The 25,816-nt window shown below is 36.7% G+C and overlaps 1 protein-coding gene across 1 annotated transcript; it reads right to left on the bottom strand.

Moving 5' to 3' along the window:
• Positions 1 to 245: 245 nt before the first annotated feature.
• On the bottom strand, positions 246 to 25,506 carry LOC133520555 (synaptic vesicle glycoprotein 2C-like). Its single transcript, XM_061855051.1, has 11 exons — positions 25,314 to 25,506; positions 11,626 to 11,679; positions 9,276 to 9,437; positions 6,884 to 7,046; positions 5,865 to 5,986; positions 5,402 to 5,643; positions 3,999 to 4,204; positions 3,132 to 3,391; positions 2,528 to 2,687; positions 1,985 to 2,112; positions 246 to 747 (listed from the first exon to the last, which is right to left on the bottom strand). Exons 1-11 carry the CDS (start codon positions 25,315 to 25,317, stop codon positions 692 to 694), a joined length of 1,557 nt encoding a protein of 518 aa, XP_061711035.1. The 5' UTR covers positions 25,318 to 25,506; the 3' UTR covers positions 246 to 691.
• Between the last annotated feature and the right edge of the window lie 310 nt (positions 25,507 to 25,816).

The following is a 25,816-nucleotide window of genomic DNA, read 5'->3' as shown; positions in this document are numbered from 1 at the left end:
CACGTTCGGGGATCGAACCCGGATCGTCGCCGTTATCACTTGTTTCTAAGCGGTTGTTTGCCAATTGCGCCACTATAGAATATACGAAAATTGGTGAAATTAGGCTACTTGTTGTCGAGAAAGAATTAAAAGAAAAGGGCCGTGACGGAAAAATCTTACACTTTTTTTCGCCTAGCCCCCATCCGCCAACCGTCCGATAAGGAACTTCGTTGCAAAAAATAGGGGTAGAAATAAAAACAAAAATATAATTATAAGGCAAATTGACCTTTAATAATAATAATAATTTAAGGGCACTGTAATATCAGTCAACTCTAAAATACTGTTATGTTCATTTCATACATTACACTAATAAGGCATTACATATTTAAATACTGCATTCAATCACAGTAGTGGTAACGAGCGTCGGATAGGTACCCATTCGAATCGCGACACAATATTCTAAGTATCTCGATAATAAATAATACTTAAGTCCTCAATATTTACATCCTAAATGATATGTACACTAAGGCCCTTGCCTGACTTGTCGGTACACTATGCAGTACGCAATACTACGCCCCGATTAGCCAAATCTGAGCCAATCAGGTAGCGGTATTTTACGGTTTCATTACTGCCAAATCAGAAAAGGGCCCAACTCCGGAGTGATTTCTACACAGACAGTCTAAGTCACTAATTGATGGCACTTGTTGGTAGTTTAGTCCAGTGCCTCTTGGCCTGTCTTTGGCAAGAAGAAGCAGAGGACGGCAGCCACTGGAAAAGAAAAAAAATGTTAGTATTTTTTTTTTGTAGTAATAGTACGCTATTGCAGATCGGCGGGAAAGGGCAATTCGTGGATGAGTTTCGATTTACGTCCGACAAAGAAAACGAATCCACGAAATGCTGTTCCTGCCGAGGCAAAATATAGTGCTTTTATCCAAACCTTCACATCAAAAACTTCAAAAACAATTTCCCTCTTTAATTATTAAAAAAAAGTTAAAGGCACAACTTATCCTGCCATTCGGTACCATTCAGTATTCGTTCATTCAATATAATTATGCAATATAAGCTGTTTGTGCACGCATGAAATGCTTAAAAAAATATAAAAGTTATATAGTCTTTGATTTTATTAAGTTGTATTAGCACGATCATACACGACGGTCTTGTAAGACCGAGACATGTAAGGTCGTTTATCTTACTATCTCACTCTATCCTATAGTTTGAAATGATGCTGACCGGGTCGTGTAGACGGAGCCCGCGAGCGCGGCTATATTAGATAATTGGCGGTTTGCGTTTTTCTTAGTGGATACATGTTTTTAAAAAGTAAAAAACAATACAGTAATAACTTCCCGTCCGCTATAGCTATAACACGACAATAATGGTTTGAATTTGAGTTTGACCATAATTAAGAACTTCCCGTATTATTTTTACTAAAATAAGGTGAACCCATAGACGAATGAATAGGTGGGCAACGTTAGACAGGTGTCATGAGTTTAATTAATGCCGTTATTTTTTATTTCATAATACTTAATGTGATTTTTAATAATGTTTCGATGTTTATTTGGGAACGGTAAATGGAATTGGCTCTAACTGATTCCATTACTACGGGCATAAAGTTAAATAAAAAATGAAGTGAGTCGCCGCGCCGCGCCATTAATTATTAAGGCCAGGTATGCCAGATTGATTTGTTGAATGAACTACATATTTGATTTTAAATTGCGTAACAAATAATGACTGTCGTTAGTTTGGTAGATAGAAAATCGAATCTAAAACACCGTAAGTCGTCTTGGACGTTTAGACTTTTGCTGACAAACATAAATCTCGTCACTGGCACTGAATCCTTTTATTTAATAACATATTCACAGAGTTGACAGAAAGAGGTCGGGTTTTAGTCATTCACCGCTCGCCTTCGACTTGTGAATGTATGCGTATCATGCGTAAACACAAGGTAATAGGTGTCTATTTCAACTCTGTGGACATAGTGTTGTCTCTTCATAACCTTGATACTCACTGAAGAGTAGGAATGAGAAGAGCGCAATGGGCACCACGCAGTTGATGTCGATGAGGTACCCGAAGGAGAGGTTGCCGATCAGCCCGCCGCCTCGGCCCGCCGTCAGAGATAGCGCGGCAGCCATTACCCTGGGACACAATTATTTATTACTCTCTATTTATAGAAGGCATATCATTGAGAAAATGAACACGCCATTTCTCTTTTTTCTTTTTTTTTTCTAGTAAATTGGTAAGTATCTATTTATTTTTAGAACACATACAACAGAAATAGGTAAGTACACATGTATCCAGAATTAGAGTAAATTCACAGTAGTTTTTTATTTATTTAAGCATATTTATGTAAATATATGACTGAGAAAGACTCGAGCCACTTAATCATTTAATACACTAGTACCTAAACGTCAGTTTACTCATCTTTAATAAAATTTTGATTATAAGATTGGCATCTAATCATCTTATGAAAACAGTATAAAGAAGTGAACATAATTATATTAATTTAGACCTTAAAGGACAAAGAATAAAAGGGGTCTATCGATTCGCTTACCTAAGGTTCGTAGGGAACAAGTCGACAAGCACGCAGAAGACGAGCGAGATGGCGAGAGAAGTGAGGGCTTCAAAGATGCAAGACATCACCAAGTTCTGGGTGGAGTTCTGCACGTAGTACATGGCGACTGTGACGATACCGGCGACCGTTAAACTGAAGACTGAAGGACAAAAGAACGCGTTAATTACTTAATAGAGAACAGTTACTGGTGCGTAGAGATATGGCGAGTTTTTGGGAAAGGCCCGCTAACTGCGCACTTGCATTACCTACGCAGTGTGGTCACAAATGGTGCGCGAGCGGCGCATTCGCCAGGTTTAGACGCAGTGAGAAGTTCACTTGACACAAAACCTTAGTTACGGGCCACGCAGAACATAAGATTCGATGACAATATATAAATACCATACCACTTCGTTTCAGGTGTTTTAAATCTATAAAAATATAAAAACTGCCCGTTGTTTGGATGGATATATTCAGTCAATCAATTTATAGGTGTTATTCTACGTGTAGAAGTAGCAGCTATAAACTTGCGGGAATTTCATAATTGACTTAGCAAGTAACGAGCAAGAAAGTAGGAATTACGAGCTTATGTCCAGGCGATACTCACTCAAGAAGAATTTAGCTCCAAGTTTGTGGACGCACAGGGGTAGCCAAAGCGACGTGGGGATACACGCCAGACCGACGATCAGAGTATGCATGTACACGCTGGAATCAATTGTTTTCAAGCAGTCGAACGGATCGTCGTTGGCTTCCTCGGTGACGATGCCGGATACGTCGCAGACGGAAGCGGACACGTTGGGGAACTTGTGCTCGAATTCCTCGTAGCGGTTGAACAACTCAGGGAACCAGACCATGAGGGTGTAGTAGCTGGAATAAGATGACTTAGAAGAATTGTATACCGATAAGGGTGACGTGCGAGTGCTCGTGACTGTCCCAGCATATTTCATGCTTAAACTTTTTATTAGCAATAGAGGTGTTGTCACCTCTATGATATCAATTGGAACAGGTACCTTACTCGTACAAGCGTTTGATTTAAATCTTTGTATGGTAGAGTAGGTAAAAGTAACTTATTGTCTAGGTACACACTGCTGTGCTTCGTACGTTTGTCAGTCAGTGCATTCGAGGGTAACTTGTAAGAGTGGGCTGAAAAGTGTAGATAATAATCTGCTTACTTGGAATATGTTGTTAGAATTTACGTCGGTGGCAAACAAGCATACGGCCTCCGTAGCCTATGGACGCCTTATAGCTTTTTTTCATAGAAAAAAATTGTAATGTTCTGAGGTTTTTCACTAGTTACCACCAAGTTGTTACCAGTGGTAACTACTGGGAAAAAACTCCCAGTAATTACCACCAAACCAACCAAACTGAGTTGGTGTTAACTACTGGTTTTTTTCCCAGTAGTTGGTGGTAACTACTGGTTTTTTTCCAGTAGTTACCACTGGTAAAAGGTGGGATTTTTTTCCCGTTAACTTACGCCGTAGTAAGGCCGAACTGGATAAGGCAAGTCAGCACGGTGTATTTGAGGTAAGGTGGCTTGCAGAGCGCCTTGGTCTGGGCCCAGATCTCGCTGAACAGCCTCTTCAGATCCTTGGGTTTGCGCATACTGAGGCTGCGTACAGACTTCTGTGAGTGCTGGGACGCCACCGATATGGTTCGCACTTTCTCCTTGAGGCTCTTGATCTAGAATTGAAAGCAAATTACATAATTTACATGTCTCGTGAAACATTACCTTAGATGCTTAGAGGACCTTCTTCGTTCCCTCATGACTGAAGCGCTGATAGCCTAGCGGTAAGAGCGTGTGAGTTTCAATCCGGAGGTCGGGGGTTCAAACCCCGGGTACCGATGAGTTTTTCGGAACTTATGTACGAAATATCGTTTGATATTTATCAGTCAATTTTCGGTGACGAAAAACATCGTGAGGAAACCGAAAACGTGAGGTCTAGTTTACCCTCTGGGTTGGAAGGTCAGATGGCAGTCGCTTTTGTAAAACTAGTGTCTACGCCAATTCTGGGGGTTAGTTGTCAAGCGGATCCCATGAGCCGTGGTAAAATGCCGGGACAACGCGAGGAAGATGATGATGGCCTGCGTTCACGACCTTACTGTCAGGTATAGGCACCTCTCGGGCCATGGCCCGTGGCATTTTGCTTGCTTTGCCACCCTATACATAGTTACGCCACTGGTTAGATCGCTTGTTATAGTAGTCTTCCGTCACTTCCGTGTGTCGCGCCCGCTCTCGACTTTACCTAGTATTATATATTGTATTTATGTATTTACTAAGGTTTGCCAACAGGTGTAATACAAATACAATTGGACTTAAATAATAACCACAAAAATCATACCGGAGTATTCACCCAATTATAGGCAAACACAACTTGCTAATACTACGCGCTAACATTTTGTACTTATGTTAAAATTCTTAACCTTAGCCAAAACAAAACAAACAAAAAAAATGTCTTGAAAGCTAAATAAATGAAGAGAACTCAGGAGTGAGTCGTAAGAGAAGGAGCGTGTTTATAAACCATAATGAATAATCAAAGTATGAGATTCTCTCCAGTTTCATATGATCCTTGCACTTTTGGCTTCATATACATTTACTTCTGCTAAATTCAGTCATAATCGTTCAGGTAGACACTTAACACTCACACATCTACTGACAAGACATAGATTTATAATTAATTTCCGCTACCCAAAGGATGTCTGGGATCACTTTTTAGCGATAAAACTGCCCGTTGTCTCTACTTGAGTTGCTGCACTCTTTGTATTATTTTCTTTGTTGAGGTGTGCAATAAAAGAGTATTGGATTGTATTGTGTATACCTTTGACTCCACCAGTTTCATAAATTCTAAATGGAAAGCTAGAGAAAGAAATGAAACTCACGGGATAGTTATCGGGGTCGTCACCGGTGTTCTGCTTGTAGACGCTCTTGAGGCACTTGAGGGCGTCATCGTAGTCGCCGCACTCGATCATGAACTTGGGGCTCTCGGGGAAGGTCATCAGCCAGAAGCCCAGAATGAGGGACGGCACGCCGCATGAGGCGACGAACCAGTTCCACGAGTCGTAGGAGAAGGCGCCACTCTCGATGCGAATGCCCGTGATGGGGATGATGGCCCAGGCGATCACTGTGGCACAGGAGTTCATGGTAGGATTGGTAGGTTAGGATCTTTGAATAGTAAGAAATCTTTGCTCTTAGAAGTTTGATATAAAACTCCTGAAATTTAATACTAGAACACACGTTAGAATAAAAAAGTGCGTCTATGTATGAAGTCATTTCTAGTTTTTGGTTATGTTATGTTTTCAAACTGAAGCTTTGTTTCTCAAAGATAATAAGTATAGTACGTACAAGGAAGCAAGATGACTCCTAGAGTCCAGAACATTTCCATCCAGCAGAGGATCTTTTCTCTGTATTTAGTTTGCTGGAACTCTCCCAGGTATGGGAAGCAGATACCCATGGCGCCGGCGACACTGAAATAAACCAGAAAAAATATTAGGAAAAGAAATATATTGCCTAAAACCCTCGAAAAACTAATTCAGACGTGAGATTGTTACGAAGCGTGATAGGCTCACTAACTGACCCCTGTGGCCCAAAATTAAGCAAATTAGGTAAGTAGTTACACATTTTAATTTGTACCCTATTTATTAATCGCTTTATGATATTGTACCGCTTCGGGCATTATAAACTAGCGGCCACGATCGAAAGAAGATTCATTTTCAGATCAATTTCAGATGTCACAGACTACGAATACAGTCAATAACAACATCTATGTCATCTCTATTCCCATTGTTTTTCCTTGATGCCCTCAATTAAAAAACGACGGTCTATTATTTTACGATCTAGTAATGGTCGTGGGAACTCTGAGAGCGATGTTCAATAGAGCAGATACGACGCGTGGATGTTCCCATCGCTCTCTGAACACAACGTGTTAGTCTTAACAGTATAAGTAGTATCTCGAGATCCGTAACAATTATGTGCAACCGAGGATCACATATTGGTTCCTCTGAGAAGCTAACCGTGGAAAACTTGCAGGCTCATCATTGTTCCTAAGTGTCAAACGTGTCATTTTTCCATCGCAGTTAAGCTTCGGTACAAAATGTCACGTGTACCTATCTATTGATCTATCGATGCTAACATTATTACAAGAAACCGCTATGCCATAGTTGACTAACTTTGTATTTTCACATAACTTGCAAAAAACGGATGGGTCAAAATAGCCTCTAAGCTGCATCCCCAATAAGTTCGTCACAGGTCATCGTCTAGCCGATTTAGCTCACGACTCGACTCACGATATAGCAAACGAAAGATCGTTTACTGTGGTTTGTAATACAAAAAGGTTAATAAAATAAAATAAGAAATAAACATACGCAAAGCCATTGATGAACCGGCAAGCCATGAAGATGGAGAGGACCTGCACGAAGGACGAGATGATGCCGCAGAAGCCGTCCAGCAGCAGCGTGGACACCAGCACGATCTTGCGGCCCTTGGTGTCGGCCAGGCAGCCCCAGAAGTACGAACCGATCACCATGCCTGCAATAGAATATTTTACAACTTAGAAATAGTACTCATTACTCATTAATCTTCGGACTTGGTTCGACCCAGCACATGATCATTCGCGCTGTTGTATCCGCCCATAGATATACTCTTATTATGAGCCAACCGGTAGGAGATGATATAAAGAAGACATAAAAGAGATGTACCTATGCCTTATTTCTAAGACATCCCTTTGATACGATTTCATTCGACGTTTAAAAATTCAGGCTGCGATTAAGTACGTACTATACTCTGAAGTATGTCATCTACTAAATTATATTTTTCTTTGTTTTTCTGTGAATAAGGACGTGTGTCCTTATTTACAGGTAAGTAAATAAGGACACACGCTTACAAGCGCAGGGTTTTCACGAGTCCGGAAGAATAATCCTTCAAATCCGCATTTCAAATCTCATTTGCAATTCAGATTTAAATTATGCAGATTCATCCGCGCACTTCAAATAAGACTGTAATAACCAAAATAGCACATATGTTTTGAGAGGAAAGGAGACAGCCGCTTCTTCATACAAACGCAGTCTCCATTTTCCTTTCTGGATATTGATATATGAGAATATTTTTACATAATTTGATATTTATGAACAATAGCTATATCGCTCCGTTTGACTTATGTAAAAATTAGGAGCGAAAAACAGTTTTCATACAAATTTCTAAATGCTCCTAACTTTTGTAATTTCCAAAAATTCGGCAAAAATCGAACGTATGGGCATATAGTCTACTCAACAAACTGAAAACGATAAAAAATAGAGAGAGTACTCCTAAAAATACGTGTGATACCTCATTAGATTCGTAATGATGATATTCGAAGAGTTTATTAGCACACAAAAAATATCAAAAGTTATTAACAAAAAAAAGGGGGGAAAGTATATAATAATTCTTATTTCCTCAACATCTCAAAAGTATTTATATTGTAGAAATCAAGTGTCATTATTAATTAGGAGGATATTTCCAATAGAAAAGTTCATACTTGTGAGACTAAATAGACTGTGGTCAATAAAATATTTTCAATAATGTTAATAAGTATCCAGAGAGGAATATAAGGACTACGTTTGTATGAAAAGGCGACTTTGCGCGGGTCCTCCACTTTCGTCTTAAGTACCTACGTGGCAGAACACTTCGGCTATGCTACTGATGGGAATACTTGTACCTATTAGTCAAAGTATTGACTGGAATATGCTGCCGATGCCGATGACGGCATAAGTAATTTTTCTTGTAGACCGAATTAGTATAAACAATGTATCTATACGGATAGAAGGCAACTAAGATGTTAGTATTTAGCTCAAATTTACAATATGCAATAAGCAAAAAATAGCTAAAAGCACTTAATATAATTTTCCTCATGTTTTGAACGCTTAGCGAACATCATCAACTATATCTACTCTCATTTCTGAATTATATATTAGTCTAATTTTAGTGAGGTCCTACACAACCTATTAAATGCACCAACTTAACTAATGTAATTCTTTACATTTCTTCAGAAAACCTAACGGCTAATGACATAGAACATAGACATAGATTTTTTTTATTTAACACCACATTGAAAAATGTTTACAGGCAATGCTACAAAACTTTACAAGCAAGCATGGGGTTGACAACTGTTAAAGGTTTGTATAGATGGCACCAGCATAGGTTTTACTGTCGCCAGACCGTAAAATTCTAAAGAAAAAAACCTACTATTTGAAACTTTTCTTAGGACTGACGAATAAAGTCTATGCTGGGGCCATCTGTAAAATACTTCGGCCGGCCAACCGCATTTAGAAGCGCAGGCAATGGCAGAAAAGTAGGCATCAGCCCGCGTAGCGTAGCGTAGTCATCTCTCTCTATCACTCTTGTGTATTAGTGCGACAGTGACAATTGCGTTTCGTTAGCTACAGAGCGTTAACGATTGGCATGTTGGATACGCAACAAATGATCATGGTTGTACAAAACTACTTTCTATGCTGTTCACATTCCTCCTTAATCGAGAGTTTGTACGGGTGACACACAGATTAAAAAAGTACTTGTCACTCTTGTGGTCAATAATTAACAGCTCGTGTGCATATAAGTAATGACTATCACTAGGTTAATAGAAAAGGGACCCTTACCTACCTCTATGTAGATCCAATTAGGAAATTAGGCTTTATAGCCTTTAACTTTGTATATGGCCTCATGAGAGACGGGAATCTAATTGCTCAGTAGGTGTATGACCCACTACGTACAATCGGCACTTACCCAACATGGGAGCAGCAGTAAGCCAGCCCTTATCGGCGGAGGTCATGCGGAAGTCGCAGGTGGCCGCGGGCAGCACGAACGACACGATGGTGATACCGATGGCCGTGTTGGCGTAGATCAGCCCGGTGATGGCCAGCAGGCAGAAGTGGAAGCGGCCGAAGCCTGTCCAACAAAAAAAAGCTTAGAAAAAGTACACAACGTTTACAATGTATAATCAAGGCTTGGAAAATATTCCTTTAGTGAATGAACAATTGAGCATGAATATATTTCAAAAGTAGGCAAGCAATTTGTAACGATTTACATGATGTCAATAGTTATTTGTTTAACAAGGGGGAAAAGTTGTTGTTTAACCGCTCGTGCTGATATTAAATTGATACCCAAGCAAGCGAAAGATTTCAAAGTTGAACCACGAGCGCAGCGAGGATATCAAGGCACGAGGGTTAAACAAATTTTGCCACCGGATGAAACACAAAAATTTTCATTGCACCAACGTGAGAAAAATACTAACTGTAGTTGGTACAAAATTATATTGTATGGATGATGCGACAGCAGCGATGTAACAAACATTCCTAAGCCATCATCATATATGTAAAATTTGATATTATAGGAGCGATAGGTCAGTTTGCCAGCTATAATGTTCTGTTAGTTTCGAAGTGTTAGCAAAACTTGTCCTTTTTCCGGTGACATAGCTACTTTTCTCAAATGAGGTCACTAGTGCTATGGTCATTAGTTCCATTAGGTAGATACTGAATATTTATGAACTGCTCCTGTGGGGAATTATCTATTAAATATGTTTTAACACTCATTTTAAAATTACGTGGGCTTATCTCTTCAGCAAACATTTTTTCTGGAAGCGCATTAAATATTTTCGGTACCAAGTATTGAAACGTCCGCTCTCCATAGTAATTAATGGGAGTAAAATTATCTAAGAATAGTTTAGGTTTTCTTACTTTTTTTTATATATATGTTTTTTTTTTTTGACATCATTACACAAATTGACTAAGTCCCACAGTAAGCTTTAATAAGGCTTTTGTTGAGGATACTTAGACAACGATATATATAATATACAAATATTTATAAATACTTAAATACATAGAAAACACCCATGACTCAGGAACAAATATCCGTGCTCATCACACTAATAAATGCCCTTACCAGGATTTGAACCCGGGACCATCGGCTTCACAGGCAGGGTCACTAGTTCACTACCCACTAGGCCAGACCGGTCGTCACGTATCACTTTTTGCATACTTTTTAGAAGAATAACGACCCTCTTTCAGAGCATGAGAAATGAAAAGTTTTTAAATCAATATATTTAAAAACTATTTTGTAGTTATTTAAATAAATAAATAATGAACTAAATTGACTATGCCCTACAGTTATCCATGTTCATAATACTTATAAATACCCTTACCGGAATTTGGACCTGGGGCCATTGGCTTCACAACTCAATGTTTTCGATACCGACATAAACTTAAACAAAGTACATAATAATACATATTCAGAGAAATAAACATAATATTGCGATACACAAAAAGACAATATATGTACGACAGAATATTTAGCCTCGAGCCGCATTAGTTTTGGTAGTAGGTAGAACACCTCCGAATACTTCGTACATTTTCTAAACAGTAAGGTGTTGTTTATCGATAAAAGTTGTAGCGGACTTATATATTATTATAATGTCTTTATCACATAGTGATTGTTATTCTACAACAGGGCAAAAATGCAAGATTCACAGGTAAGTAGATCTGTGATCTTTTATTGACTGTAGTTTAAATGAAGACTAGTTAAAAATATTGTGCTGCACGTCTGGACTTAAAATATGCTATCTAATATTTTTACAGCTGTAGTCGGCTTCTGGAGCATATTTAAGTATGAAACATAGCTTTGATGATGTTTTTTTGGAGAAAATTGGAAAACGAAATTGCTACGTAAAACCCTCATCATTGAACAGATTCTGGAACCTTTTTTACCTCTTAACGTTAATAAAAGACACGTTGATTAAGATATTTAAGACAAACAATTGTTGACATGCCAGAAAGTGATTTATAAACATATTGTCAGTTAAATGCACATGATATTATTTTTAGGTAGATTAAGAATTTTATTTTGTTCGGTAAATGAAAACAAAAAAAAAACATATTTAAAGGTTACTTAATTTCTATTTGGAGTTACCTAATTGTTTTAATGTAAAGTACCGTCTCTTAAAATATCGGTACGTAAAGAATTTGTTAGCACCTTATTTATCTACCTATAAATTAGAAAATAATGCAGTCACAGATAAATAAACAATATTAAGCAAATATTACTAATAACAACTTTTCTTGTAATGCCGTGTTAAACTGACCTGTTGCCGAAATGGCTGCCTCGAAGTCCGCCCCATGCTCTAAAAAGTCTAGACCTGTAAGAAAAAAAACACTTATAATTTTCTGCCAGTACACATACAGGTTTAGGATAGGTACGGTTAGTAAGTTTACGGAATACGGATGATAGTATGTATTTATTTAACGCCCGGACACTTATCTACTAGAATTGGCTTGTCAACGTATGTAATCACAGTGGTCACTAACTCCTCGCTCATTTTCGATCGTAAATCGCACATTCATGTTGCGGAAATAACCTAAAACGCCCGCCGATTCAACCGATAGCTGTAATTTACTAAACAAAACAATTCCTGTGTACGTTTATTACGAGTTGTTGTTAAACTACTTCATCCACAAATAACTAAATAATTGGCACGACGCTTCGATGTGCTTCGAGTTTTCTTACAGCCAATATTGGGTGACACTAAATAATTAGAATTCCGCACTGCAACATATGCCCTATTGTGTTGTTATAACGTCTGCTTTTGATCAGCTAAGATGACTAGATATTTAAACGCATCTGTGGGTAGAAGTTTATCAAAGCAAATTAAGCTTTGTGGGGGTTTCCAAATAATTTCACATAGCTGCACCTAACCTTGACGAGAAAAAAATTCTATAGTTACTTCGGTATAATTGGGAAAGTTATATTTAATGAAGAAGCTTTTACAAATTTACAAAGTTTATTTTAGGTCTGAAGAGAATAAAGGGTAAATAATATTATTATCTTTTCCAAGGTTAAACAAAGGCCGTTGAAATACAAGAAAACATACCACATTTCTCCGAAATCTATGACAGCCTGATGAGAGACTGAAGTATTTATGTACTTAAAATTTATCTGACGGAGTATAGATAACGTCATTGTTCACATTACGGATAAATATTTATCTTTTAGCCAAAAGCAGAAACTGGCATACCATTTCTACCTGTGTACCAAGGTATCTTGTACAAACACTACAAACAGCATGGTCTAGCATACTCGTATGTAATGGGTAGAGCCTTCTTAACCTTTTGATAGCCAAGAACACAGATAGGTCAGATAGGTGTTATGGCGGACGCTGTCAAAGTAACCTTGACGCCCGGGAGCTTGGCGTTTGAGTGATGTTTGTGTTTATGACATAAAGCGTTTAAAGGGTTAAAGAGATGTCACAACATTTATTCGCTTCGTCGTGCAATATATTACCGTAGTTTAGAACTGAATTCGATATTATAGGATAGGACTAAGTACCACTTATTTCAGGCGGTTGATAAAGAAGTTACGCATTTTTTTCTAAAAAGAAGGTAAAGTAAGGTAAGGTAAGGTAAGGTTTAGTAAAAGGTAGCAGAGTTTTGAGACGAAAGCCTTCAAACTGTATACAGCTAAACACAATTGAATTGAATTTATTTAGTATTGCGATACAACGAGGAAATGCCGCCAGCATCCTTGGTACCTACAATGCCTCTAGGTCCTATTTTAGATATAAGCTAGTTATAGTAATCATTTGTATATATCCATTATGTATATTGTTATCTCAATAAATATATTTAAAAAAAAAGGAATTTATAACTTATTATATATATCAACCGCTTTAGTTAAATGGTAGACCAGCATTTGCCAAACTATGGGTTGCGAGTGTTGCGACCCATTGGTGGGTCGCAAGCGAATATTGAGTGGGCCTTGAAACATAAGACGACATTCCGACCGATCGGGCTATCTGAGCGTTATCAATAATATTTTATGCCCCCTTTTTAAGACGGCCAAATGTAGGTCCCATAAATTAACGCACTTAAAATTAATACGAATGTGTGTGTGTAGCCAATAGCCACACTAGGCTATCATTATAATCGGACTTTTGTTATAAAGTAGCGATGACATGGGTTCACGGCCTGTGAATCTTTACAGTTCCACGTATGGTTTGTCCTGTTTCAAAATTGTACAGTCCTATTGTGACACCTATCTCAAATGTAGCGATATGGCACCCCATGTTACCGTTTGTCACTTTCAGCAGTCCAATTGGCCATTAGCTACCTATGTATTTGAATAACATTGTTTAGCCTAGCTGCACCTAGCTGTTATATTAATTAATCATAAAATAGTTTTATCTGTAATAAGTATGCTATTAGATAGTATAATTTTCGATATACTCGTTCGTCGTATTTTTATATATATTCGTTATTAACTAAGACAAGGAAAATTCTTACAGAAAATATAGGCTAGGTACCTACATATTTGATTAAACTTCAGCATTTAAACCAAAAGTAGGTTATCTCGTTTAGTTAAAGTTATTAAAAATAAAGCCTGTTCAAATATGTATAAACTTATTAATTACATGCGTCCTATACATATATACTTGTACAGCTACTTAAACGCTCTTATCTTATCTTTATGAAAATAAACGGTAGCGGTATTTACAATACGGAGTGCATGATTAATCAATTTTATAATGAATGCGACATGGGGCTTTTGGCGTCGTAAATAAGTCAGCAGTGACATGTCCAAACATGGGTTGTTATCAGCATGGCAGTGCGTGCACTGGCAAATATGCTTGACTGACAATGACACGACCGTGTGGCATTGTCAGGCTAAGGTTACCATTTCGAAATACTGTGGAATGATAAGGAATTGAGTAGGTAGGCCTAGTACAGGAGCGGCGCGACAGTATCGTATCCGTCCCTCTTTAATTAATACATTTAGTAAAAGACGGGTAGTGTGAAACTTTTACGGGAGGTTGCGGATACTCACCTGCTTAGAGTTGTATATTTGGCTCTGTGTCAGTCTATTTTAAGTTATTGTATACTCGCTTGGGGTGGTTCTGCTAAATCAACTTTAATCACTTTAGAGCGAGCACAAAGAGCAGTTCTGAAAGTCTGCCTAGGACTCCCCCGACGGTATTCTACTTCTGAACTTTTTATTAAAGCGCACGTCTTAAGTGTTCGTAGATTGTTTTTACTGCGTGCTTCCCTTTACGTACACAATATGGTCAGTCGTCAGCCTAATCTACAAGACATGATACTAAAAAGAGTGTACAAAATTCGCAAGCCCCCTGTTAAAACTGCTTTTGCTATGAGATTCTCGGCTTATCTCTTTCCGCATTTATACAATAAATTAGTAAAAATCTGCGACATAAGGCACTGTAACTTAACTGAAGCAAAAAGGCATATCCAACCCCTACTACTTTCTTGGAACTATGATGAGTCAGAGGATATTTTGAAATGACTGTAGTAGACGACAATATTCAATTGCGTCTGCTCCCGAAAGATGAATAACTTCTACTGCTACTTTTCTTTTATCTTGTTTTCTCTCACATTTCGTAGTTATACACACGCACAAATTCATACAAACATACTCACATATATACACACATACCACTTTCACTTACATACAACTTACTGCGACCTTTTTAACTGTTGTGCTTAGTTTGATAGTTAGTCATATAATAAAAAAATCTTATTTAATTTAGCTTTAACAATAATGTATTCTGTTAAAATGAGAACCGCACCATTTCGATACTTCTCTGAGATTCCCACGTGACAGGCTGAGCCTAGTGTGGGGATCAATGTACTGCTGGTCTTGTAATGCCAAATTCTTGAAATAAATATTATTCTTATTCTTATTCTTATTCTATCTCGCAGGCTAGATACTCTCGCGCCGCTCCTGTGTTATTTGTGTTAGGGACCTAGGCTTATAGAAAATACTCACGCTAGGCACCGTGAAGAGTCTGTGTCTGATAGATGATTTTGACTTGGTAGATTCGTCAGTTAAACTCGATGGCGGACAGTCGTGCCCGGAAGAGATTTACTCTGGAGTAACTTTAATGGTTAATTAACGTTTTGACCACCATTTGTCATATACAAAAGTGTAACTCACAGTCACACGTCAACATCGCTGGTACAAGCTAGCTAATAAACCAAGCCCAAAGGGTAGGAAGTTGACTGAGGCAAAAGCGCAAACTGCTTTTTACATTTCTGCACTTATTTGAGTACTAAATAACTTAGTACCCTTAGGGCCCGGGCCCGGTCTAGCGTGAGTCATCCTGTACTTGGTAATATGAATAGAAAGTATAACCTCATACAGGATCACACTAACATAATTAACCTTGTACATGCCGTGTACATTTTATTTATTTCTAGAGTCCTGTTTCAAAAGCGATGGCAGACTTTATCGATAAATAAACATTGTAAATTAAGAGACCAGCCAAGCTCATAAGAACTTATACAATTTATGAACCAAATATTCTTCATAAAAGAGATAGGTGTATGCTTCGTTTGAATTAAAAAATTTAGCAGTGTGATACGGCGTCTCAAAAAAAATCAGCTTGATCACCATTTACTTTTTTGACTTCTTTTATTAGAAAGGTACTTCCGCTTGTTGTACAAGTTACAAACCTTCGTAAACCGGCCCTTAAGCTAGAAGTTAGTATATATGGTAGCCATGTCATCTTCTGTCTATTTCTCGAATCAAATTGGGTTCCAATTAGTTACGAGATTCCGAATTCTCTGAACAATCTATCGTATTGAATGTGCTCTGACTGCATGTGTGTTTGCACAGTTGGATTCGGAAGGATAGAAAGACAGTTATAATGTTAAAATTATGTATAAGTATAAGCATTTTGCAACTTACCACCCGCATCAAGGATATTTTAGCAATAAACGAGCCAAGTATGGGCGCTGAATGGGTCATAATCATCAGATCATTAATTACAAAGTACCTAAACAACACGTGAGACCCCTGTAACGCAATCTAGCCTTAAGGACGAATGTAGATTTTAAGTGCAAGTACTTATACCTACTTTAATCTCAGGTCACATTAGAGGCGCTAGCATGATGTCTTGTATGACGGATAGGGTACCATGCCCAAACATTAGCCTCCTATACAAGTATACATATATCGGCTACCACAAAAACTATGTAAATGGGTAGAAGATTGAGTATCGCATATATGTAGTTGTGCCGTTCTCGAGACCGTTCTCCGTTCTCTCGTGGAGAACGTTCTCGTTGAACGGCACAATTATGCATCTAATTTTAGGTCATAAGATCACATAAAGCATTATTTATCTTTCGTTTTCAGTAGCAAATACTAATACCACTGAAATAAACAGGATCACGTTATGTCGTTTAACTGTTCATAAAACATGCTTATTCTTACGTTTTATTACGTAGGCACCTACTTGTTTAGTAAGTATATACCAAATATTTTATCCGCTACGTCAAATGACAATACGGCCATGCCGTCATTCTCGCCGGTCAAACGCCATATAAACTAAAGACGATCAATCATCCTAATGGACGTTTCAAATTTATCAGCTCTTTTCAGTAGGATATTTTTGCCGCACGAGTCGCACGACGTTGCCCTGTACTGGGTGCCTAGCCAACGTTTACGTATTGGACATTTGTTTTGACCCAAAATTGGATAGAACAGCTACATACCTTCGACACAAAAGTACCTATGCTGGTATTTATTATTATTATTTTATTTAAGTAGGTATACGAGTCTAGAGTGTCCTACTGCTGGGCAATGGCCTCTCTCCTCCCATTCCACGTCTCCCGATCTTAGCCCATTTTCCACCAGTTCCTATCAAAGGTATACCTACTTAAATAGGTACGTTAGAAGTTAACATACAGCAACTGATCCTAGCGCTTACGGAGCGCGATAGTTGTTTGACAGACAGTTCTTTGTTTTAGTAGTTTGCCTGAGGATTCCCCGTCTTTACTATTAACATGTCTCTGCCTCGGATATAAATGATACGAATGACGGCTTATGGTTCTTGATTAGCTTCGGGGTCTCGTGACAACGTAGGGCTTTGCGCTCGGGTTGGGACAAACACACGCAATTCAATGGACACATTAATTTGCAGTCTCCTTGAAATAATTGACGCTTCTCAGAGCTTTAGGGCAAGCATGAGTGGGATCATGACTCAAACCTCAATTTATACCGACTCTGACAACTAAGGCGCACCATACATAGCCTTAAAATTATCAGAAATTAAGCACCGGAATTTCTATGGTCACGGAATAAATTCAGATATTGTTTATAATTCCATACAAAAAGTGTGCCAGAAAATGCATTTATTTATTTATTGTTTTTTTTTTAGTTCATGTGTAATGCGCCTAACGTAAACGGTACACGTAGTTCCTGATTTTATTTGGCTTAACGTCACTGACGAATTAAGACAAGATTACATAAATACCTACATACTATGACCAATTGAACAAGTTATTTGGCACGTTGGCTGTGAACAAGAGTTTTGCATATGAATGTAGAAATTAATGATATATCTCATTGACAATTAGCATCGACGTTTTTGGGCTTTGTGAGTAAACATGATTGATACGGTAAGAATACGAAGATTGGCCATGGCTATAAATTTCTTATTAGTCTTGGTGATGGCTGCTTTTAGTTGATTCCAATTTGTGACATTATCTATGAAAAAAGACCTTATTGTCGGTGGCGCTAACGCCATTATCAATGATGTTCCCATATTATAAACAACGCCGCGCTACGCAGTGTGGCAATACGGTCCCTTTTAATAGATAATGTCACATTTATTGTTTTTGAATGACAATTTAATGAATCAAAATTGCATTTTGGAAAAAAACTCTAATATTTTATTTATTTATCAGTTTTTTAAATTGCCACGTTTTATTAAATTGCACTTTGCACATTTTCTATCCATTTGACTAGAATATGTTTAACAAGCTGTAGTGTGCGCGCTACGCTTATACTCACACTCCCTTAGCTTTGCCCTATATAAACATGTTTAGTGTCATATTAGACATATTATATTCAACTTCGGAGCATACAGTTGTTTCATTAAGGCCGTACACTATATGGCGACCCTGCCAGTACGGCCCTGCACGAAGAGAAGATGAGAAAAGATTTGCCTGATTAAAAATCTACAATAAAAATTGAATGTAAAATTATGCTAAATATTATCAGTGTTGCAAAGTGGGCAGTTATAACTACTATTATTTATTATTATAAAAAAAAAACCTCGGACTATATACACACTGTTAGTGAATTGGTTTGATCGAAAATTATTTTATAAATTAGTGTTAGAAAATAAGTGATAATGGACACATTCGACTAAGTAACTAGATTGTAATAAAAAATGATTGAAAATTAAATAAAAATAAGTGCCTAAGTATATTCCTTGGACAGTGAAATAAATAAACTGTTTTGAGTTATAAAAAAAACAAGTGAAAGCTAACAACTGGTGAGTGTACAAAGGGATATAAATAATAAAAAAAGCGGCCAAGTGCGAGTCGGACTCGCGCATGAAGGGTTCCGTACCATTTAAGACGTATTAAAAAAAAAATACTTACTAGATGTTGTTCAACATTTTGGACACACATTTTACCACTTTGGAAGTGTCTCTCGCGCAAACTATTCAGTTTCGAAAAAAATTATATTAGGAACCTAAATATCATTTTTGAAGACCTATCCATAGATACCCCACACGTATGGGTCTGATGAAAAAAAATTTTTTTAAATTTTATGACGTATTAAAAATAACTACTCACTAGATCTCGTTCAAACCAATTTTCGGTGGAAGTTTGCATGGTAATGTATATCATATATTTTTTTTAGATTTTTCATTCTGTTATTTTAGAAGTTACAGGGGGGGGGACACACATTTTTTCACTTTGGAAGTGTCTCTCGCGCAAACTATTCAGTTTAGAAAAAAATGATATTAGAAACCTAAATATCATTTTTGAAGACCTATCCCTAGATACCCCACACGTATGGGTTTGATGAAAAAAAATTTTTTTTTTAATTTTTATGACGTATTAAAAAAAAAACTACTTACTAGATCTCGTTCAAACCAATTTTCAGTGGAAGTTTGCATGGGAATGTATACCATATATTTTTTTTAGATTTTTCATTCTGTTATTTTAGAAGTTACGGGGGGGGGGACACACTTTTTACCACTTTGGAAGTGTCTCTCGCGCAAACTATTCAGTTTAGAAAAAAAATGATATTAGAAACCTCAATATCATTTTTAAAGACCTATCCATAGATACCCCACACGTATGGGTTTGATGAAAAAAGATTTTTTGAGTTTCAGTTCTAAGTATGGGGAACCCCCAAAATTTATAGTTTTTTTTTCTATTTTTGTATAAACATCATAATGCGGTTCATAGAATACATCTACTTACCAAGTTTGAACAGTATAGCTTTTATAGTTTCGGAAAAAAGTGGCTGTGACAGAATCGGACAGACAGACGGACATGACGAATCTATAAGGGTTCCGTTTTTTGCCATTTGGCTACGGAACCCTAAAAATGGACTTAATTAAAATATACCTAAAATCAGATGAGACTCGACTTAGTGATTACGGCATACTGCTGGGCGTTGTTCATGTCTTGGTCGAAGGGTGGTTGATAGGGAATGTAAGGAGGGCACAGAAATTGAGGATTTCTTTATATTATTGGAAGATTCATTTATATACAGGATGATTCAGGAGACGTGAGCAGGATCAAGCCTGCGCATTCAGTAAGTTATAAGCAACTGTTTCGTACCACTATTTGTGAGATTAACGTTAATTTATTTTTTACTGTTCAAAAAAAAGGTTTAATTTATTTACGAAATTTTTGGTCACCTACTTTGTTTTACTCATGACAAGTAACAAATTGAATGACATCGGAGTCTGGTAACTTTAAAAAAATCGTATCTCACTTGAGCGTGACTTTAATTTTTTTCTGTTCTGTCATAACGGTCAAAGACGTTTTAACTTTGTTAATTAAGTGTTGTAGGGTGTCCATGATTGTAGATAATCAAATTTGTCCTCACCAAAAAGTTAAATAACAGCCAAAAAATGATTGATTTATTACATATTTTGTTTCGAGACAATCATATGTTAACGTAAATTTAATTCTTTTTAATAAAGTTGCTCAAAAAGTGCTACTTTTACGTAGCTATTTAGCGCGCGGAAAGTTGGTTTTCGCGAACTAGTGCTTTTTACTTTTCCAATTTTCATGACTACTTATTGATGAGTGTTAATGTCAGTTTCCTTTAAAAGTCATAATGAACATAGAAACGTACCTACTGTTAATGTAAGAATAATAAAAATATACCTGTTCATCATTATAACACGTTTATTTTTTTATATTTAATATTGAAAAACCGTTCTTAATAAGTTTTGCCCTAAGATTTGTAGATGGAAACAACCCTATTATTTCTGTCTTGAAGAACATGCATTAAAAAAACTACTTGTTGTTTTTCTTATTTTTTCGCAAGTGTATTAAAAAACGTCGTTCGATACACATGCGGAAGTGTCATTCTTCACTCGTCCCGAGTCTTGCCATATCTCGGTACTCGTGAAGTAATGACATACTTTCCGCACTAGCATCGAAATGTACTATTTTTAGCTTGTGTAATGCCCATAAATTTATTACGATGCCGCTAATAATCGTTTGTCCCTTTCCGACGTATTCGTATGATGGAAAGGGACAAACGATGGTTAGCGGCATCGTAACTTTAGTACACGTTTATGAATAAGGGGGTTAATAGTTAGATAATAAGGTGCGCTTGATGACGAAACATCAATATGGCAAAAAGGTTGATACATAATTATTTTATTTGTCAATGTCATTTGTTTGAAATTCTTTTTTTTATGTTGACCACTATTATTATTTTAAATTTCAAATATGATCATAAATTTTAATTCCAGCGTTACATAAGGTTTTATTTAAAATTATTTTGAATACATTGCACTAGTGAACTATAGAGGTATGTTTTCATAACTTGCAATTAAACCACTTTAGTCATTTTGCCACCGGCGCCCTTCAAGTATGGATTGGTATGCGACACGTCTGTCATTTCAGCTCAAATTTCACAGTAAAAACATGTAGCACTGTGCAATTTTGCATCCATTTATATCATTAAAATATAGTACCTTACCTACTCACTATTCCTTGTTAATTACAAATACAGATCCCACTTTTAACCATATACTAGGTGTAATGATTTAGATTAGTAGACACAATTAAGGAGTTGGAATTTAAAATATTTTTTAATGCATGCATCTAACTGTATATTTTGTACCTACAGTACAAAAAAAAATTAACTCTGATCTGACAAATAAGACATGACTGTATAATTGTGGCTATGACTTTTAAAATATACAGTGGTGTAAACTATTTGTAAACGACGAAATTCAAAGGCGTTTGGCACGAATGGTACGGTTAAGTAAAGATTTCATTTTGGATTTTAGGGGTTGAATTTTAAGGATTTAAAAATATTTGTAATTGTGTCAAAGGAAAGTTCTAGAAATGTTTAGTTGTAGATAGTTTGGTTATAGGGTTATTAACTTTGGAGATGAAACTTGTTTGATATTAGATGGAGCGTTTGCAGTGTTCGGGTAAACTGAAGCAGGAAAGTTTTTCAAAGAACTACTAGCCTAATCAACCGAGTTGTTTAAATTCTTATATGTTTAAAAAGTTTTTAAGGCGTTATAGTATGTGGTTGGTTTTTTAATGTTTTTAGGGTTCCGTACCAAAAAGGTACAAAAGGAACCTTTATGGTGCGACCCTGTCCGTCCGTCTGTCTCTCTGTCACATCGCAAAATATCTCGAGAACCACTTAAGCTATCGGTTTGAAATTTGGAATAGTTACGAACAACGCTAACCCAGACACATCGAAAGTATTACTTTTTTATTTTATTTTTACTAACTATGGAAAATGACCAATATGAAGAGGAGGCAAAATTTCAAAGTCTAGTGACTAGGTCAAGTGGGGTATCACTTGAAAGAGCTCAAATTGTACATCCCAAAAATAAACCTTTTAATCTCATGGTGAATAATGACGGAAAATGTGAAAAAATACCAACCCCCCCCCTTTATCTCCGAAGTTCACCAAAGAAAAATATTATAGGTACATCCTAACATGTAAGTAGTTCCGTCTAATGTGTTAAAAGTTGCGGTGAGAGCACAGTTCCTGTTACAGGAATATTAATTTTAGAGTAATTATCGAGGGGTTAAAATTATTCATGCTAAATATTTAGAAAATGTACTTATCTTCAAGTATTATACAGTGGATTTGTTATTATTATTTTCTGTTATGAGTTAGTAATAAATACGAAATTATGTTAGGTTTTTATATTTGCCGTCGTATTTACACAAAAGAATTGTCTAATTATTTATGTCAAAAACGTCTAGTTAATTTTGGCTGGTACATGAAGACATTGTTATCACTTCTCAAAGCTGCATTGTTCTTTAGCAAAAATTTAAGCTAATGCCATGTTTCAAATCGAAACAGGTTTCATTTATTTTTAGCGGACATGTAGATTAATAGTTAAAACTTGTGAATGTCCAGAACACGACATGTCGCGTTGAACGACAACCGCGTAATCGTGTTCTAAGGTACCATCGATCCATTGAACTTGCTTGACTCACCGTGTAAACTCCATTACAATTTAAAACTAAATTCTGTAAAATAAGAGCGACTAACAAACTACTTTTTGTATATTAGACAATGTCCAAAGTTAAGAGACAAAATGCTTGACAAGAGGAATAGTTTTTCCGGCTACTGTTAACCTTGCCAGACATGAACTGTTGGTGTACAAAAGTCTGAATTGGAAAATGTTTGTATAATAACTGCTGTGAACTTTTTTAATGCTAATGTGTCGAATGATTATCTAAGCGTTGCTATATAGGTATTACCTATTCATTAAAACTTTGGTCATGCACCTACATTACTAATTAAATGGTCAAGCAGATGGATGTTTTTGAAAATCACACTAGGTTTAAGTACTTTAAACGAGAAAACCTGAAGACCAAGGAAAATTTGCAAATTGGGTACTTGACACATGTTGAATATTACAACAAAATTTAGATAAAGGGATAAAAAATGAGCAATCTATTATAAAAAACCGGCCAAGAGCATGTCGGGCCATGCTCAGAGTTGGGTTCCGTAGTTACTCTTCCGTCACAATAAGCTAAACTGGAGCTTAAAGTATGGTAGATTGTTAACCAAGGGATGAACTGTGGGTGTACGTCTTTTTCCTATGAAGGGGAAACTTTTTGCGATAACTCAAAAACAGCTAAACTGATCATATCCGCTAAAGTTTTCATTTAATGTCTTTCTTAAGCTCTACTTCCAAGATTTTTTTCATATTTTTTGGACCTATGGTTCAAAAGTTAGAGGGGGGGACACACATTTTTTTTCTTTCGGAGCAATTATCTCCGAATATATTCACTTTATCAAGAAATGTTTGTTGAAGACCCCTGTTAGTTTTGAATGACCTTTTCAACGATATCCCACACTGTAGGGTTGAAGCAAAAAAAAAAATATTCACCCCCACTTTACGTGTAGGAGAGGTAACCTAAAAAAAATTTAATTTTTAGGTTTTATTGTACGACTTTGTTGGCTTTATTGATTTATATATTCATGCCAAATTTCAGCTTTCTAGCACTAACGACCACGGAGCAAAGCCTCGGACAGACAGACTGACAGACGGACAAGGCGAAACTATAAGGGTTCCTAGTTGACTACGCAACCCTAAAAAGTGGAATTTAAAAAGACATATTGAGATTATAAAAAATATAGGACTCCAAAGACTAAATTTATTTATTTGTTTTTAACTTTTAAAATGTAAAAAGAAAATGCTACTATTTGATTCCTTACATTTTATTGAATAACAATTATACATAAACACAATATTTTAGGGTCAAAATAGCAATTCTCTTGATCTTCCATACATTTAAGACAGACTAATGTAATGTGACGTCACATTACATTATCATTTTGTTAGAGGCGTTTCAATCGTCGAGTGCAAGCGTCAGACTTTAACTCTCATTTCTGACCTTTAATCGTATGTTGCTTAAATGGTATGATATAGGCATTTGATCCCCAGGAAAATCAAGATCGATTGACATTATTTATAAAAAAATGTCAAGTAGCCAATTATTGAATGAAATTGGTAGAAATATTTCGCAAAACGATTTGAAATAAACACAGGCTACTTTTTAAATCCTTAAGTATATTAAATTTTAAGGGAGCTAGAAAAAGTTGGCTGGGTTTTTACTTTTGCACTTTACTTTTACTAACCAAATGTCAATGTTTTCTATGGACTAGCAAATTTTTTTTTGATGTATTCGTTCGTATACAAATAAATTATACAAAGCTCTAAAATTCCGGTGGGGGTAGGTTTTAAATAATCTTTACATAGGTATTAATCATTTTAAATATTGATTTTAACTTTCACGAGTTTCACACATTATGTTAACAAAATGGGACTTGTCGCGTTAACTTAGAGTATTCATTTGTTTGTACGTGATGTTTATTATGTTATTCTATGCTCGAAAACTTACATCGACTAATAACAACGACTAATAAATCTATTTATACGCACGAGTTTACATTGAGCTACCCTCATCTTGCTTAATTAGTTTAACCTGCCTGTGACCTACACATAATGACATGCATCATCATTTATTGTTGAAAACTAGCTATTCGCGATTAAATATAAATGAAGTGACAGTTTTGCGATATGTGGGTAGTGTACCAATTCCAATGATAAATATGTAAATTCGGAGGTATCGTTTATTGCTTTATTTGAATTTCGGAGGTACACTTCAAGATGTTAGTAAAACAATGAATTTCAATATATCAAAGTGATATATTTGCGTTTCTCATGAAAGTATGGTAAATATATAGGTAACATTATAATTTGTTCACAATATATTAACTGCTTACCCATTTTGATTCACACGTTTCACTTCACTTTTATAAACGTCCGATATGAGATCACGTAATCGAGATATGTCGGCACTACCGTTGTATCATCGTCACCCTCGCTACATAAGGATGCGCGTACGCCGATACCTCGAGAGCCTGCCTCAAGGGTGCGCGTGCAGTCTCCGCAGACTGTCCTATGCGAATGCGTCCCGAGCTGCCGCGGCTGTTCAAGATTCCTTCCACACGTGATAACGATAAGGCCCGATCGCTCATCTCGCTTATCTCGACGGTGACCATCGATCAGCGTTCTGACTTCTAGGCCACCGTTGTAGCTGGGCTAGGCTGGCTGTTTTAATGGCGTTGCGTAACGGTGACGTCACATGCCCTACCGAGATTTATCCTCTGAGAGAGCTTGGTCATGACCATGCCAAGGTTACTGCAAACTTTGGAAACCTCCAGATATCGATGCTTAGAACCCTCCAGAAATTTGGCAAACCAATGGCGGTAGATATTAACTTATG

This window comes from Cydia pomonella, chromosome 8 (assembly GCF_033807575.1).
Source record: "Cydia pomonella isolate Wapato2018A chromosome 8, ilCydPomo1, whole genome shotgun sequence".
NCBI lineage: Eukaryota > Metazoa > Arthropoda > Insecta > Lepidoptera > Tortricidae > Cydia > Cydia pomonella.
Note: the sequence above shows the minus strand (reverse complement) of the source record. Positions and strands in the feature narration are given on the sequence as shown.